The 16,784-nt window shown below is 41.9% G+C and overlaps 1 protein-coding gene across 1 annotated transcript in view; it reads left to right on the forward strand.

Moving 5' to 3' along the window:
• Positions 1-674: 674 nt before the first annotated feature.
• STK39 (serine/threonine kinase 39) overlaps positions 675-16,784 on the forward strand; it is a 105,469-nt gene continuing 89,359 nt past the window's right edge. Inside the window, exon 1 of the mRNA XM_068407786.1 lies at positions 675-804. Coding sequence (XP_068263887.1) covers positions 690-804 — 115 coding nt within the window. The 5' untranslated portion in view covers positions 675-689. The remainder of the gene's footprint in view (positions 805-16,784) is intronic.

Here is a 16,784-nt window from a genome sequence, read left to right on the forward strand (position 1 = left end):
TCGGCAGTAACACTTCTATGCTCGAGAGCTGTGCTCCAGAGGTGTCTGTGTGCTTATGGTACTGGCCTAACAGGTGCTTTCCAGCACCCCTGGCAGGCGATGGGGCTTCTTTCAAGCCCTTTCCCGGCCCCGTGCTCAGCCCTGTCCGGGTCCGGAGGGGCGGCTGGGGGTCTGCCGGCAGGGCCGTGGCCTGCACACACTCAGCCCGCCGTCCTTCGCGGCACCTCGCAGTGCTTCCAGCCGCGGAGAGCCTCACACGGATCGGCGGGAGGAGCGGGTAAGGAAGATGGCCGGAGCCGCATCCAGCCGGCAGGCAGGTTACGAGGCGCTGGGGGAGGCGACGAGCCCCCGGGGTTAGCGGGGCCGTCCCCCGCGGGGCGCTCCGCCGGAGACACCGCGCTTGTCCCTCAGGCGGGGGCGCATGAGGGGGGGGCGCGACCACCGCCCTCTGCCGGCGCCGCGCACCGGCGGGCCCAAGCGCCCCTCTCCCTCTCCCCTCAGTCGCGCGGGGCGAGCGGCCGCGGCCGGCGGCGGCGCCCGCCTCTGCCTCCTCCCCCTCGGTGCCCTGCCTCCTCCCTCCGCCGGGCGGCCGGCTGCGCGGGGAGGGCGGGAGGGAGCGCGGCCGAAAGGTGTTGCTGGAAGGGAAGTTTGAAGAAGGTCGTCGGGTGCCTGGGCGCTCCGGCAGCATCATGGCGGAACAGGGCGAATCGCCGGTCCACGTCCAGCAGCCCCAGCCGGCGCCCGCCGCCCCGGCCGTCGGCTGGCCCATCTGTAGGGACGCTTACGAGCTGCAGGAGGTTATCGGTCAGTGGAGCGGGAGAGCGGGGAGGGCAGCGGGGGTGCCGCGGGGCGGAGGCAGGGGATGCCGCGGCGGCCAGCCGGCCGGCTCCGGGCCTACCGGCGTTCATCCTCCCGCAGGCTGGGGCTCGCTCACTGCGGCGGATGCGCCCGGCACTGCAGTGGCGCCGCCGCCGGCTGCTGCAAACTTTATCCGCCCGGCAGCGGGCGGGCGGTGCGGCCCCGGGGGGCGGTGGCTCCTTCTAGAACCAGCCGCGCCCCGCCCGGTGCGGCCCGGCCTGGCGGAGCGTGCCGCTGCTCCGCGGTGCATCGTCACCCCCTGCACCGGCCGCTGCCGGCTCAGCCCTGACCGGCTGGTTTGCACCGGGACCCCGGCAACTCCGCAGATGCGCGGTCCGTGCTTTGTGTGTGTCAGTGGATGCCCACATGTGCATGCGTCCGCTTCGATTACTCTGCATTTTTCCGGTGGTTTCGTGGGGGAGGTAAATCTCACCCCTAGATCTGCTACTATCGTGGTAACTTCCTTTTAAATTTTTTAAATATACGTTTTTGAACCTTCTCCTCTTCTCCCTTACTGTTTAATCTTGCCCCCATCTGCTTGTGCCCCTCGGCCCAGCTCTTGGTGGCACGTAAGGCCAGCGGGGGATCACGGCTTCGTTTCACCCCAGCTAGCCCGCTTTTGTCCCGGGTTGCCGGGTGAGGTTTAACCCCTCTGCCGCCCCCTCCCCGCCCCTGTACGTGAGGGGCTTTCTGGTAGTGCTGCGCCTCAGTGCTTTGTTCACGTGTCCAGCTAATGCAGATCAGATGTGTTCAGTCTTCATCCCCTCTATTTGGATTGGATTATTTTGGATTTTACTGTGTGAAAAGGTGACTTGTTAACAGTAGGTGTGATGGAAAGTTTTTTGTCTCCTGACCTAGATGTTGCTTGGTGCTAATGATCTACTTTGGGAAAACTTGCTTTTATTTGTGTGTAACATTTTAAACCTCCAGCAAACGCTGCAGATGGCAAAGGCCGGCTCTAAGACTGTGATTGCCAGTCCTCAGGAACGAGGCCACTTAAATGAAAAACTCCAGGAGTCTTGCCTGCTGGTGCTGTTGGCTGTCTTCAGTATTACGCACCAATTGCTAATCGTTCTCAGGCTGATGACAAACAGAACTACATGTTATTGATCTGGGTTGCAAGTTGCGTATACTCAGCTTTGTCATCAAGCTTTTTATTTTCCACAGGCAGAAACAAAATAGTTGAGAAAAGTGCTTCTTCCTTAAAATGGGATGGCTTTCTGTTGACCCAGGTGCTGCCTTTGTGTTTCTATTTGCACTTCCTATGCTGTGAAAAGGGACTAAGGAGGGATGAGGGTTCAGGTGTTTTGGTTCCTGGAGGTCACTGGCCTGGACCAGACTGGTGCTCAGTGTCAAGCGAGTGCTGCCAGCGGGGGATCTGCCATGGGCATGGGTTTACTGGCCAGAGGACTTTGTCTTACCTCGGTCTGGGCAACGGGTCTGAATTGGCCAAGTGAAAGTGATTCTACTAGCATAAACTGTATCTTTGCTGAGGAGCAGATCCCTCTTCTAAGGTAAAAAAGGCCTTGAAGGTGTTGGATTAATCCTTGTCTAGGGTGTGACATGAGTCATATGAGTTATTTAAATAGTAGTTATTTTCTGTTGCAGTACCTGTAAAATGCCTGGGTGAGAGTTTCATTTAGAAACTCCTTTTCACTTTCTCCTTTCCACTTTAAAAGCTTGTATCTTTTGATATGTAAAATGTATTTGTGTATATTTATATATAAGCATACACCCATTGTACAGGTGGATGCTAAATCAGAGTAGCAAATACACCTATCTGTAGAGAAACTATTGCTAGTTACCTACTGGTGCTATTGAAGGTTGATATTATTTCTTTAACTAAAGTGAATGCCTAGTGAGGAAATTAAGGTCAGGTTATACTGAATCCGATTCTTGGACACACTGAACTTGTCTGACTGCAGTTGAACTTTCCCTAAGCTTAGGTTGCTTACATGACTTTCAAACTCACTGAGATTTATTTTGTACCACTTGACTTAAAAATTTTTTGCTTAATCAAATATGTTTTTTTTCATTAAAACCTTGTATTTTTTATCTTAACTTACAGGATACCCATTATGAGATTAAATTTAGTCTCAATACTATTAAAAATAGTAAATAAACAGACAAACACACCCCACTCCACTTCCTCTGAAAAGACCTGCTAATAAATTCTAGGCATTTGACCAATGTGGATGTAATTTTGGAGATGCTGGATGAATGTTGTTGCTTTTAATGAACCTAGTGAGGGACTCTTAAAGCATCTTCTTTTTTTTTTTAATACCTGAGGGAGGGGAGAATGATACAGTCTGAACTTGGTTCAGCAGCAATTTATATCCCTTTGCATTGGCTATGCCAGGGTTAATTGCATTGTGAACGTGAGTAGTTACCACTTGCTGAAACAGAGCACCTCTGCAAAGCCCTACATACCTCTCCTTGAGGAACTGGGTAGTATCTTCAGGGACGGACGGGTTCGGTTACAACAGCCCTCTGCCAGTTAAATAAGAAAAACAACAACATATTGAAGCATCTTTGTGGGCTTTACAGGAGGAAAGGTACACAGGGTAAGGTGCACCAGGATGGTTTATTACAATGCTTCCCAACAGAAGGGCCTTTATATCGTATGGTAACTAAAACACAGATGCAGAATGACTTCAATGGCCTGTTTTAGGGGACATTTAAAAGTTTTGGTGGTGATCATAAAATGAAAATAATTGTTAGTCATGTGGGCTGTCTTCATCCTGTGGATTTAGCAGGTTGGAGGAGTTCTGCTCTTTTTCTGTGTGAGAACGTGAACTTTTCTTATTGCTCATCTGTGTCTAGCCAAATGTTATTTTGAAAACCAAGGCCACATGATACAGATTTCAAATGATACAGCTTTTTTCCTTCTCTGTCTGTTACTTCCTTTGTGATGGTTGGGAGATTGAAGTGCCTGTTAAAGAGACAATGCTGGCTTTAAGGAGTGCTTCTTATGAGATGTTTTTCCATGTTTGCTTTATTTTTAAGGTGGCTAGCTAGTTCTTTGTCAACTCTTGATGTGCAGTTTCATGATACATTTAATCTGCTCTAACAGGCAGCCGTTGAAAGGATCGCATTGATCTGACAGAGAACTGCTTCTTTTGCTGGGTTAGTTTTCTGTCGAATCAGGTTCCCTGTTTGACTTGCTGCATGGCTTGATAGAGCTGGTGCAAGGAAGAGGCTCTTCCTATTCATGCCTATATAGGAATCTTTTCTGGAGCAGGAAGAAACCGCTCTGATTGCTATCTGTAAATAGGTAGGTTAGAGAGTTAAGAGAAGAGGAAATTCTTAGTTAATTCAGATTGATACAGGCTGTCCATATACGTACCCATTTGGAAGTTAGAAGGGGATTCCTGATTTAGGACAGGAGGATCCAAAGCAACCTTCCTGTAGGAATTACAGAGATAAGAATTGTAATTGCTATTAAGGGAGAGCCAGATTTAATTTAGTGAAGACCTGGGAGATTTATTTCTATGACTTTAATGCATTAACTTAAAATGTGTAGTGGATTTTAACGTATGTGCTGGGCTTTTTTTGTAAGCTGGATATGACTTAGTATAGCTTTTATTAGCTTTTTTTTTTTTTTTTTTTTAGTCTGAGAGGGATGTTCGTATTAACTTTGGGTTTATAACCAAGTATTCTGAATAAAATAACTGAAATAGATTTCTCTGAATTTATGTCACACATATATGCGAGGTTTTTTTCCTTCTCAGGAGCAATAGAAATCTTCACAGAACAAATGTTTAAATGGTAATCAACGTAAAAACCTGAAAATTGAATAGTGTTAAAATTGTATTTGGACCTTTCAAATTGTAATGAGCCCTACATCACGTGGATGAGACCAAGGAGCATTAAATCTAGGTTGTTTTTTTGTTTGGTGTTGTTTTTTGTGTTTTGGTTTGGGTTTTTGGGTGGGTGTTAGTTGTTTTGTTTTTAAAAAGGTTTCTTAAATTGATATGAACAAGTGGCTTTGCCTTGTTTTTGGAAAACTGCATTGGCATTGATGCTCTTCTGCTAGATGTAACTTAATGTTTGTCAGCCTGTGTGGAAGGAAGATTCTGTTACGGAGAAGCGGTGGATTTATCTTATGATTAGTCTGGGTGCTAGTTTTCATTATGAAATCATATTTTCATCTCTCCTGCTGCAACTGACTTGGAAAATTAATTTGGCTAGAAAACAGTCTGAATTAATTGGAAACTAAAGGGTTACTTCTATGTGATGGATTATCTATATTGGCTGCAACTCATTAAAAAAGTTACCTTAGTTGAGCTGAGGCTGTCATCTAGTTTTGTCTTTCTAACTTTGAGCTCAAAAATATCATGTGGTTTGTTGCCTCAGAAGGTGCAGTGTTGCTAAGCCGAAGGTGTTGGGATTTTGAGTAGAACAGGTTATGGTTCCAGACTGTTCTGCTGATTGTGTAATTCTTACTGTACGCAGCCTGTGAGCCACTCTCCCGTTAATGGCTCTGGGGTCTTTGTTGGTGTTTCTATGGAATGTTATTTACTTTTTTTTTCCCCTCCCCTGTTGCATGTGTGTTGCTAAAGGCTCTTTGTCTGACAGAGAATAGACACTCCTATATTTGTTGTTATCAGAGATCTTTGACTCTGTAGAGAGGTCTCTGATTATGATGCTCAGGAACTGATGTTCAAGTCTGTAACATGGTGTTTTGAAAAGCCTCTCTATAGTTAGAGTTAAAATTACAGTTCTGTGTTGTTCTGTTAATCAGATGCTTGTGTCTCATTCACACTTTCCAAAATTTCTTACCTCTGTGCTTAATCAGGGTTTTTTTTTTTGAGTGGAAAAAAACAGTTGAAGGGCTTTCTTTTGCAGTAGTTTTTATGTATATGTGCTGCAAATTAGATTGAACTGTGCTCAGTGAAATACCACATCGTAGCAACTAAAGCTATGGTAAACTTTGATATTTGCTCTTGCAGAGGTTTATTTCCAAAACCCCTGTAATTCTTGCATAAGAAACTGCATATTTGATAAGTAATACTTAATGTCATTACCTACAATCTTTATACTAAGACATTGTGTAGAAAGAAGGACGTGCCTGCCTTAATTCTGCTCCAAAGCAAGTTCTGTTCCTTATCAATCTTAAAAGTTACCATAGCAGCCTAAATATATTGTACGTGCATGTATTAAATAACATTAATAACATAATGTTATTATGTTCATAACATTAATCATAACTTAATACAACTGTAGCTTGACAGGAAGAGTTTATTATTTTGTAAATTAAAAGTGTACATTTTGGGAAATAATTGGTCAAGATTTTCTGTCAGCTAATAAGCATTTGAAGAATCTGTAGAAATGCTAAATCTCCATTTAGTATTTTTATAAGAAGTGGCTTTTAATTCAGTTGTCAGAGTAAAGATGGTCATGGTGCAATTTAAAAATACCTTGTAGTACACTCACAGTGCTGTGCTGCTAATGAGGCTGTGCAGAGCTCGTAGTTGTTAATTTTTTGCCTTGTCTCCACATGATAGTAATAGTGTTGGGGAAGGGAGCTCCGTCTTGGCTTTTTTGAATGAAAATGAACTTACTGTGTTAGAAATACCCAGACTGGAGACAAGGCTGTAGTTTTCATTGCTTCAAAGAGGTTAGGCTTTGTAAATGATTCAATGATCAAACTTTGTTATGCAATTTAGTGACTTTTTAAAAAATTTTGACTCATGCAATTGGAATTCAGACTTGTCAGGAAGAAGATAATTTGTATTTTACAAGAACCTGAATGGCGTGAAAATAAAGAAAATGATGCGTAACTTGCTTTGGGTTTGTCGTGATTGCAAATAACCAGCAAATAAAGCTTGATTTGAAGTTAATTTGTTAACTGGAAGGGTAAAGGAGCATGTAATCAACACATCAGGCAGTTGGCTTGTGCTATGTAATGATAATTTACAGAAAGTGTGCTATGCTTTCCTACTCTTGAATCTGCCTTTAGGCTTGGCCCTCCTGTCCCTATGCTTTCTCTCTCCCCCCCATCCAAGTTCTTCCTACAGGTAAAGGTCCAAAACCTCAGAGACCTGGAAAGTCCTGGCTCCACAGGAGTTGCTTGAGTGCTGAAAGAGGAGCAGTTCTGCTGGTGAGCGTGTGAAAATTTGAAGGGATTGCATGATTTTGATTCTCACTAAGCCTTACAACAGCAAGGCTTTGCATCTTCAAAGTGGGACCACCGCTTGTGACCAGCATTGTAGGGGTAGCAGGGGCCTTTGCTAGTCTTTGATAGCAGGGGCCAAGTTCAGACCTGGGAGAGCAATTTTAGGTCGTGTCATGTGTTGCTCTGAAACAACATTAGAACTGTTTTACTTTTTTTTCTTTTCAGTGAAGAATCACTTTCCCTTAGGCCAGAGACCAGTTGTTTTTTTTCCAGAATCTGCTTGTCAGTTGGAGCGTCTCTGTTAAATGGAAACAAAACCACATCTGTTCTGACTGGCTTGAGGGCCAAAACCAGTGAGCTCTCCATGCAGAGGAGATGTGAGTGGCTGATATAGTGCCTCCATGTGTAGGCCATATTTAATTTTTCTGTGACCCCTCTTTCTCTCTTCCCCTTTCCCCCCTTTGAAAATAATTCAGAACTATAAGGCAGTAGTAGATAAAAGCTGGTTTTATTTCCAGTAATATTAGCAATTCTTGGTGTTTAAAGAATGGACCTTAAAAATTAAGTTGTTAGTTACTCTTGTTTAACTCCTTGGGTTTGCTGAAGTCACTGGGATACTGCTGAGCAACAGCAGTGGAGGAGCAATCTGCTTGCAGAACTTGGAATGTAAATATGTCACTAGGAAATTTACTGGTGCCCAAAATTAAAAGTGAGATTTTTTTAAATTTTTTTTTTCCCCTAAAGGAAATCACACTTGATAGAAGTTGATACTGCTTACCCTGTGTAAATAAGTAATTAGCTTTTTTGAATGAGTGATTTTTACTTATTTCTGCCTTTTGCAGCACAGCCTTGCTGGTAGGATGAAATCCTGACAGCTCGGCTAGATTTTGCTGTTTCTTGCTAAGTTTGAAGGTCTTTGGGTGTGCATAAGGGTAGCATGGTTGAAGCTTATGAGTGTAAGAACATGAACATCCAGCAGTGGCAGAATGAAGCAATGCTGGTATGAAATCCTCGAGAGAAGAATTCGCTTTAAAACTTTTCCTTTTCCTTCTTGTATCAGTCTTTATATGTACCATACTAGGTTCTGAGTGGTTGTGTCATCAAATCCATAACTGAAGCAACCAGTACACGTTGCATGCTTGTCTCTTGCCTTCCTTCGTGGCGTTTGGCTGCTGTCCTCCTCCCTCGCCTGCCCTAGGGTTGCGTGGTGGCCATGCAGCTCTTCCTTCTCCCTGCCACCTGCTTCGTCCTGCACCCTGCTTCTGCCTGGGGACCATGCTTTGGTATTTAAGATGTGCCTGGGGGACTAGGAGCGCTAGACTAAAATGACTTGGAGAAAAAAAAAACCAACCCTGCCTTGGGACAGAAAACATAGTGATGAGAAAAACCGGGGAGAGTGTACAGGGAGAAACAAGCAATCATGTGGTACCTGACAGTGCAGGAGGAACTGAATTTTTCCTGAAACTGCTGTCAAGTCAGAGTTACTTTGTGAGAGTTGGTTGCCTTTCAGGAGAGAATGATAGTTGGGGGATGGCCGTAAAGGGGAAGAAGCTTAATCTTCATGGAGAAGTGTGCGTGCTTCCTGGTATTTAGGTAACATCAACTTCAGCTGACAGGTGAATGTTTTGTAGAAAGTTTCTGTGGCAGTGGTGAGATGCTGACAATGCTGTTGAAGGTAGTGGGTTTTTAAAGAGTCCCTCTGAACAAGTCCCAGGTGAGATTTTCCAGGAGCAATTCCAGGACTGTTTGTGACAGTCCTGCAGCTTGCTCCCGAGAGAAGCTCAGTGAAAAGTTTGAACAGTGTTGTTCGGTCGTTAGCTGAAGTATTAAGTTTGTGGCATTGATGGAGTTAATATTTCCAGTCCAGTTAATATACCAGCCCCTAGGTATTTGACTAGGTATGTGACTTTACTCAACAGTTTGGTGAAACCCCAGTATGATAAATTAGCTGTCTCGTTAATCCTTTGTCTTTACGATTAACCATTTCTGAATCGTTTTATTAGCCTAATTATTCCTGTGGATGTCTAACTGCATCTGAGGTATTCTGATCAGAAGTAAAATATAGGTGAAACTTGAGGATGTCCTGTAAGGTTGATGCAATAATTATGTTACATAGCTTTTAAGCTGAGCTATGCTAACACACTTAAAGAGAAATGAGGACTAGAAACAGATTGCAAATTGGAAGATTTTCTGTGTTCCTAATCATGCTTTCAGAAGTAGTGTGAACATAAAGGTCTCGAAGGTCAAGATCCATGTTGAATGTCTGAGGGTTTTCTTAATAGGAACAAATAATTATTATAGATGTAAGCAAACTATATGCCAAGTATACCTGCTTCAGGGTAGTGGTACAAAAAAAGTTAATTTAACAGACTGGAAAAATGTCTGTTTACTTGTTGATCAAGGTTTCTGTCCTGTAGGAGTAGTATGGATGAGATCATAAGCTTGAGCTATTGCTTTAGACTTCTGAGAAGACACATATTCAGATTCAGAAGGATCACAATTCAGTTATAAAGTTTCTTTTCCATTCTCACTTCTCTGCTTTGAAGACATTTTATTACAGGAACTGAATTTAAGCTTATAATTTATTCCTGTTAGTGTCTTGTGCTTCCAGCCTCTGAGCCACTTCAGACTAATAATAGCAACTTAATTAGAATTAGAGTAGAATCACCTGATGAAAATTTAATGATATGATATCATTTATATTGCTCCAACTCTTCCATTGTTTCATGAGAAGCAGGATGAGAAATAGGTAAGTTTTTTGCTTGTAGTGTGGGGCCACGATGCACTCAAATCCTAGCAGGCATGTTCTGTTGGGGTGAACTTGCTGAAGATGCTTTGTAGCTCAACACTGCAGTATGAGTTAGAGGTCTTCATGACAGTGCAGTAGCAATACTGCCTTTGTTTTGGTAGATTGCTGTTCTTCATTCTTGGAAGAGAATGATGCACTATGTGGTGACATCCAGAAGACTTGGAAAATATTGCATTCATGGTATTAGAATTGTTCCAAGTGTTTGCTTTCAAACTAAATGAGAAACAATAAGATATGCCAACTAAATCAACACCAGCATTTGTTTATAGTGCTACTTCAGAAATGAACAGTAATTCTCTTTTAACAGCTTTTTTTCTAGGCAGGAAATCTGGTTCAGCATAGCAAATCTTCAATTTATCCTGCTTGTATAAGGTGAAGTGCAATTAAGCAGAGTTCTGTGGAGTTCACATGATACCCTGGTAAGGTAACTTTTGGTCCCACAGTGAATACCAGATATCAAGTTCTTGTGTAGTTATGCAGAGCCATTTACAATGTGAGTTTTGCCTTCCAGATATCAGGATTTGTATGCATATTGAATAATGGTTTTTGTATTGATGATGAAACAACAGGGAGCATGAAATGATCACAATCCGTGTTTCTTTTCTGAAAATATTTTAGCTAAAAATTAGATCTTGCATTTTATCTTAAGGGGAAAAATATCTGGCCATGTAACAGAGTATTTAAAGATTGTAGTAGAACATGATAGGAAAAGGGTTTTAGTTTTATTTTGCATTTTATTAGGAAGAACTGGTTCTGTATTAGAAGAGTGCTGGAGAAAGAAGGTTCCTTACATCTGTGAACTTTGAAGGAAAAGCTTTATTTCTGAGGCAGTGTCATGCACCTGTATTTGGTACGATAAGATGTCATTGCTGTCGTAGAGCATGATTCAAATTAATTGCTAGGTTAACTTTTTCTTCCTTAATACAAAAGGTAATTTATTTTGAATTTTTTTTTTCCTTATAGGTCTTTGTTGTGTAGACAGCTGTAGCTCAAAATAGCTGTTTCTTCCGGATATGTTATTCAGAGTATGTCACTCTAGGGCTTTTCTTTGTGGTGTTCTGAAAACTCACAGCTGAGTGGGGTTTGGACAGGCAGGTAAGAAGGAGATGGGAAACAGTAGAAACCTTAGCCCTGCTGTCGTGTCTCAGCTTGGACAAACTAAACCTGTTCAGGGAGTCTGTCTTAACAGAGTTTTTCCTCAGCTTTCCTCAGGACAAGAGGCAGTAGACACACATTAAAAACAATGAATCTCAATCTTAACACAGGAAGACTTTTACTGTGAGAGTGATCAAACACTACAACAGGTTGTGGAGTCTGTCTGTGGAGATACTCAAAACCTGTCTGGGCAACCTGCTTTAGCTGACCCTCTTGGGGCAGGGGGACTGGACTAGATGATCTCTAGAGGACACTTTCAGCCTAAATGATTCTGTGATTCCATGGTTTGAAACAATTTTTGGTGGTATCTTTGTGTGAAACAGCAGAAAAATACTTGGTGGGGACTTTTTCTTTCAAAGAGCATCTTAAATTTAGGAGGCAACTCTGACAAAAGTGTCCCTGCTAACAGAAAGGCAGATTTGGAGAATATTTGTGGATTACAAATTGGTTCCACATTGGAATTTCATTAGTACCTTAGTTGTGTCTATACCTGTAAGTTTCTGGTGAAATGAGAGCAGATAAGGGGAGTGAATCAGTTAATGTTGGGGCCTCTACAGTGTTTTTGGGTTTGGAGTTTTACTTTGAACAAGATATGTGCTAGTTCCTTGGACCAAACATCCTAGCTGTCCTTGTTTTTTGAAAATGTCCAAAGACTGGTCTGAACCATTACATCTTTCAGGGATTAGAGCATGTTTCTGCTGGAGCAGAACTTCCAGTTCAGGTTCCTCCAAAATGAGTTTATTTTTCACACACATGAGCCACTCTGCAAAGCAAACTAAAGCTCTGTGAGGAAGATGAAGGAGAGGGTATTCACTTCAAAACCACCCTGTTTGCTCTAAACCAAAATGCAAATGTATAGGCAACCAAACAGTACTAAGTGCAGGTTGGTGCTCTTTTTTGAATTTCCCTCTAACTTTCAGTTACTTTATCCTCTGTTGGTTATTTCTCTGTTTTTTCTACTCTCTTGAATTTTTATTTTCTCTTGTGTCTGATGGGAGGCTTTGCCCTTGAGTGAGAACTGCATCCTGATACAAGCGTTTCTAAATTGCATTGTTGGTCTTTTTAATACTTGAAGTATTACTGTTAAGATTTTCCTGTGAAACTCTTGTGTTGACTGTTTACTCTAGGATAAAACTCTAGACCTTTGAAACAACAACAAATTTGGTTACGAAATTTTTAGGGGAGGAATGATGTCAGCTTTCCCTTTCTCTTTTAGATAAGCTGCTTTGGTTTAAATTGAGATTTATTACCCGATGTTCTTTTATTGGGCAGCTGACTGAATGATAAGGAAGTTTATTTTAGCAGCTTTTCAAATTAATGTAAAAAAAAAAGCTACTCTTTGTGGTGCATGCATCTTGAGTGAACTGTTTATGCTTCTTCAGATCAATGAAGGAAAAATGAAATGCCCCTGCTGGTGTGCTTTCAGGAGGGCTAATTAGGTAGAGGAGGATCTCTCGGATTTTTTGTAGAAACCCCCTCTTCTACAAAAGCCCTGGAGATTTTGCTTTTTCTTTTTGGTAATAGATAGTTTGAAGTCCGTGATTTAAAAAAAAAAAATAAACAACACGTTTTAAAAAGTATATTGTAAGCAATGATGTGAAAAGTACGTAAAATGTGAGCGAAATTCACATAGTTTTATCAAACCATCTAAAACCAGAAACTGTCAAGACCTCTTACACATACTTCAAGTTTGGTTTTTTTTTTTTTCTGTGTAACACTGTATGAATCACAAGAAAAAATTTAAATTAAAAAAAAAAAAGTGAGACCTGTTAGGTCACTGATATAGGCTTTGACCTAACCACAGCACATTAAAACAGCAAGAAACTGTCTCTGTTTTACACAGATGTTCTTTTGTATGGCTTTTGGTCCTGTGAATTTGATAGCAAGTTTTTGGTACAGCTGGAAGCAAAAAAAATCCGAATAAAGAGGTTTACGTTATTACTGCAAATCTGACCTACATTGTGAGGTCAGATAATAACAACATTGTTGTGTCCATTGATAACAACACGACAGGCAAAATCCATTTTAGTGTTTGTAATAAATTCTTAAGTCATATCCTTCACTTCAAAATCTTTTTCATGCCTCTTGTTGGAAAAGTGCAGAATGAGTAGGGATTTGTTGGGTTCATTCACGTCAAGTATGGTACATCCACATTTCTCCTTACCACACTATGGCCCCGGCGTGATTGTACAACAGGAGGCGACTCCTGCGTGCAGTGTGCCAGCCCGGTGGCTGTGCAATGCAGCTGTGCTGCCGACCGTGCTGCAAGAGCAGGGGAAGCGTGGGTGAAAAAGCGTGCTGCCAGTTCTTTGCCTGCTACTTTTTCTGTTTCTTCTTCCCTAACAAATTTGCAGTGTGAGTGAAGTTGGATTCTTTTGTGTTTTGCAGGAACCCGGTGCAGATCTGATTACAAAACTAACTGTAGAAGGGGTCTGATGCCTCAGAGCTTTTCTTCCCCTTCTTCTGTCTTGTGAGCTAGTTTAACAGGTAATAGTATATCTTACATATGTGCCATTATTACCTGTGGCTCAGTTCTTTGCTTTGGTCTTCTCAAGAGACCTTTTAGAGGACCTTTAAAGATGATCCACGCTCCTGCCAGCATATTCTTTTACATAATCTAACCTAAAGCCAACCTAACAGAGTAGATCTTCCCTTTTTTCCCCTAGGTGCTGGGCTCAAATGGATTTATTTTAGTTAATTATTTTTCATCATGCCCAAAGAAAAGTATTCCTTTAAATCTCTTTACGTAATGGACTGTTATGCATAATGGTACTCATTGTTCAATGGCACACATATCTTCTAGACCGTAAGTTTGGTGAATTCACAAGTTACCTTTATATACTGATATGAAAGTAGGAGGCATTTTAGACAATCATTAGGTGAGTACAGCTAAGCAACCTCTTTGCTCTCTGACCTGATACATGCTATTTCTCGGTGGCATTGAATTCCCAATTCCTGTTCTGCAACTTTTGTAAATTAGAGTAGAATTAATACTGATATGGAGTATAGTTTATTTTACTCTTACATGTAATGCCTTGTTTCACTTTTTTTTTTTCTTTTTAACAATGGCAGCTCATATAAAGGGTAACGTGATTGAAAGGAGAGATCATTCCAGGTGTAGAACTTGACTTTTCACTGCTAAGTTCAGTTTCTTACTCTTTAGTTCATTAAGCTCTTAAAATGCAGTACTTTATATTACTTCACTATCATTTTTCCAAGGTTGTGATTATGAAGGGAGTATAAGTGGACTAGGTATATAAAGTGATGATAAGATACCCCAAGCAGACCTGAAAGCAATGGGACTTGTGAGGAAAACAAGTTCTGCAAACTGGAACAGGTGTACTTTCTTTGCATTTCACAGAAGTTGTGGGTGCCCCTCCCTGGCCGTGTTTAAGGCCAGGCTGGATGAGGCTTTGAGCAACCTGGTCTAGTAGAAAGGTGTCCCTGTCTGTGACAGGGGGGTTGGAACTAGATGATCTTTAAGGTCGCTTCCAACCCAAACCCATTCTATGATTCTATGATTTGATGCTCATTCAAGTTGATATATCATAGGTTTTAAGTAGCATGTTTAATGAGAGATTCAATGTGTTTTGGGGTCAGAACTGAATGTTTTTAGCTTGTTTACTTGTTTGCTTTAGGTTCATCTGTATTTATTAAGTTGTCTCTGTGAGTTGGTTGTTCCCTCCCCATACCCTTCTTTCTTAGCACACGTGAGCAGAATAATTTTGCAGGATATGAAAAGCAAATGCTGCACCAGAGAATAAAATTTATTTACTCCCAAGAATCGTTAATCAAGCTTGCCAGTTGTCACCCAACACTAAGGGCACAGGCAGATTCTTTTAAGGATCCTTGGCAGAATGATGATGGCACTAAAACATAGTTACAATTAAAGCTTTATTTTCTTAACAAGATATTATGATAAGTATAGCACAGAATTTATGATTAAAATGGCACAGGATTTCTACAAGCAGGATCAGAGTAGTACAATTTATAAGTAGTGTAGTACAGAATTTATGATATGACTTAACTTATGATTTCTAATTACCTAAGTAATACAGAATTTATAATGCAACTTAACTTATTATTTCTAATCACGTGGACCCTCTGCAGACTGGGTCAAATCTTAGTACGTGGTTTGCTGTATTGATCTAACAATCATAATCTAGACTCGAAAATCATATAAAAGCATATGAGTGAGTCAGTCCTCGGGGGAAGCAGATGGTGGTGGAGGTGTCCCTGGCCACCGGAGCTCACGAGTCTCACTGTCCAGCAGCAGCTCCGGTCCAAGTTCCCCACTTAGTACTTGTACTGCTTCATTTTATGGACAGTACTCTGTGTACTCTGATGGGGTCATCACCACCACTGAATTGGTCGGGTGCCTGGGAGCTTCAAGGCCAGTAAGGCAGGGAGTAATTGGCCTGGCGCCCAGGAGTCTTGGGGCCGGTAGGGAGAGGAAGAAGAAATCTGTTTGGTTTTTCTACTCTGTTCACAGGACCTTCAGGGCCTGATAATAAGGGGTAAGGGGAAAGGGAATGAATATGGGGCCCGCTCAGTCACAGAGAATGGCTGCTTGCCTTATAAAATGGTGTTAGTTATGCTAACCATATTGCCAGGAGCCAGGGGGTACCAGTCACACCAGTCTTACCCTGGCACCTTCACAAAGCAAATTCCAGTTCTAATAACTGCAAATTCGGAAATAGTGGTGGTTGTGGATTTTTTTTTTTATATACACTTTTTTCACTTATAAGTAATGCTTCTTATGAAGACATTTGAGATGTGGAGCAGAGCAAAAGGAATTTAATCTTGGGTAGTGTTTATAACACAGGGTTTGCCTAGACAGTCTAATTTGGGTTTCTATAGTTCCCTTTCAACTTCTTTATTTAGACAACTCATCCATTTTAAATGACAAGTCAGGGAGAAGATGACACCTGCTGAAAGTGGACTGCTTTTGTTTAGGTTTTCCTTACCTGCTGTGGTGCTATTTCCTTGGTGTGGGTTGCTAATGAATGGGAAGATGCTTTCGTACCAGATCTGGAAATGTACCAGGCTCCCTGTGAACTCCACAACTAGCATGTAAGAGGACAGAAGGCCTTGGAGTACTTAGTTAAAAGATAATTTTGGTGATGACACACACAGATGGGCATTAAACTGCCTGGATGTTTAGCATCACTCCATTTACCTTTGCAAGACATCTACACCTTTCTTTCAGTGTCAAGTACCAAGGTGTGTTTGGAGTATGCGCAGCTTCCTATTCAAAGACAGGTAAAAAGAGAAGCATTGTGGTTACCGTCTGTTTCTGATGCACTTACAAAAGTTGATCCTCAACTTCGGTAGCACCTTGTCTTACCCAAAAGACTTGAATTCCATTCTACGCACCTTCTTAAAAAAAGAGCAGGAAGGTGTTTTTGTCCTGTGCTTTGTGATTGATAGCGCTAAAAGTTTTCCAGTGTTGAAATGTGGGGCTGTCAGGTAAGTTGCTAACCATGCCTCCTGCTGTGTTGTTGTCACTTTGAACACGAGCCATGATAGCACAGGGGGATAAAACCATGTTCTGCACTAAATGTACGGTATATTGGATTGGAAAACCGGTAAGAGAGCGGGGATACTGACTGTGTTACTACTGTAGCTTCAAAGGCAAGACTGTGTGCAGTATGTGACATGGCTGTATGGGGTAACAGGATGTATTTCTCTAGTAGTGAGGCATGGCTTTATTTCCACTGAGCTTCAACAGAACATGTAATCGTGGTCCACCTATACGTTATTGTTTCTCCCATGTGCTTAACAAACACAGTGACTATATTTTTGGTGGATCGTTTATTTTACTTGTTTCAATAGAGTTGCACT

The sequence above is a fragment of the Nyctibius grandis genome, chromosome 9 (assembly GCF_013368605.1).
Source record: "Nyctibius grandis isolate bNycGra1 chromosome 9, bNycGra1.pri, whole genome shotgun sequence".
Classification (NCBI taxonomy): domain Eukaryota; kingdom Metazoa; phylum Chordata; class Aves; order Nyctibiiformes; family Nyctibiidae; genus Nyctibius; species Nyctibius grandis.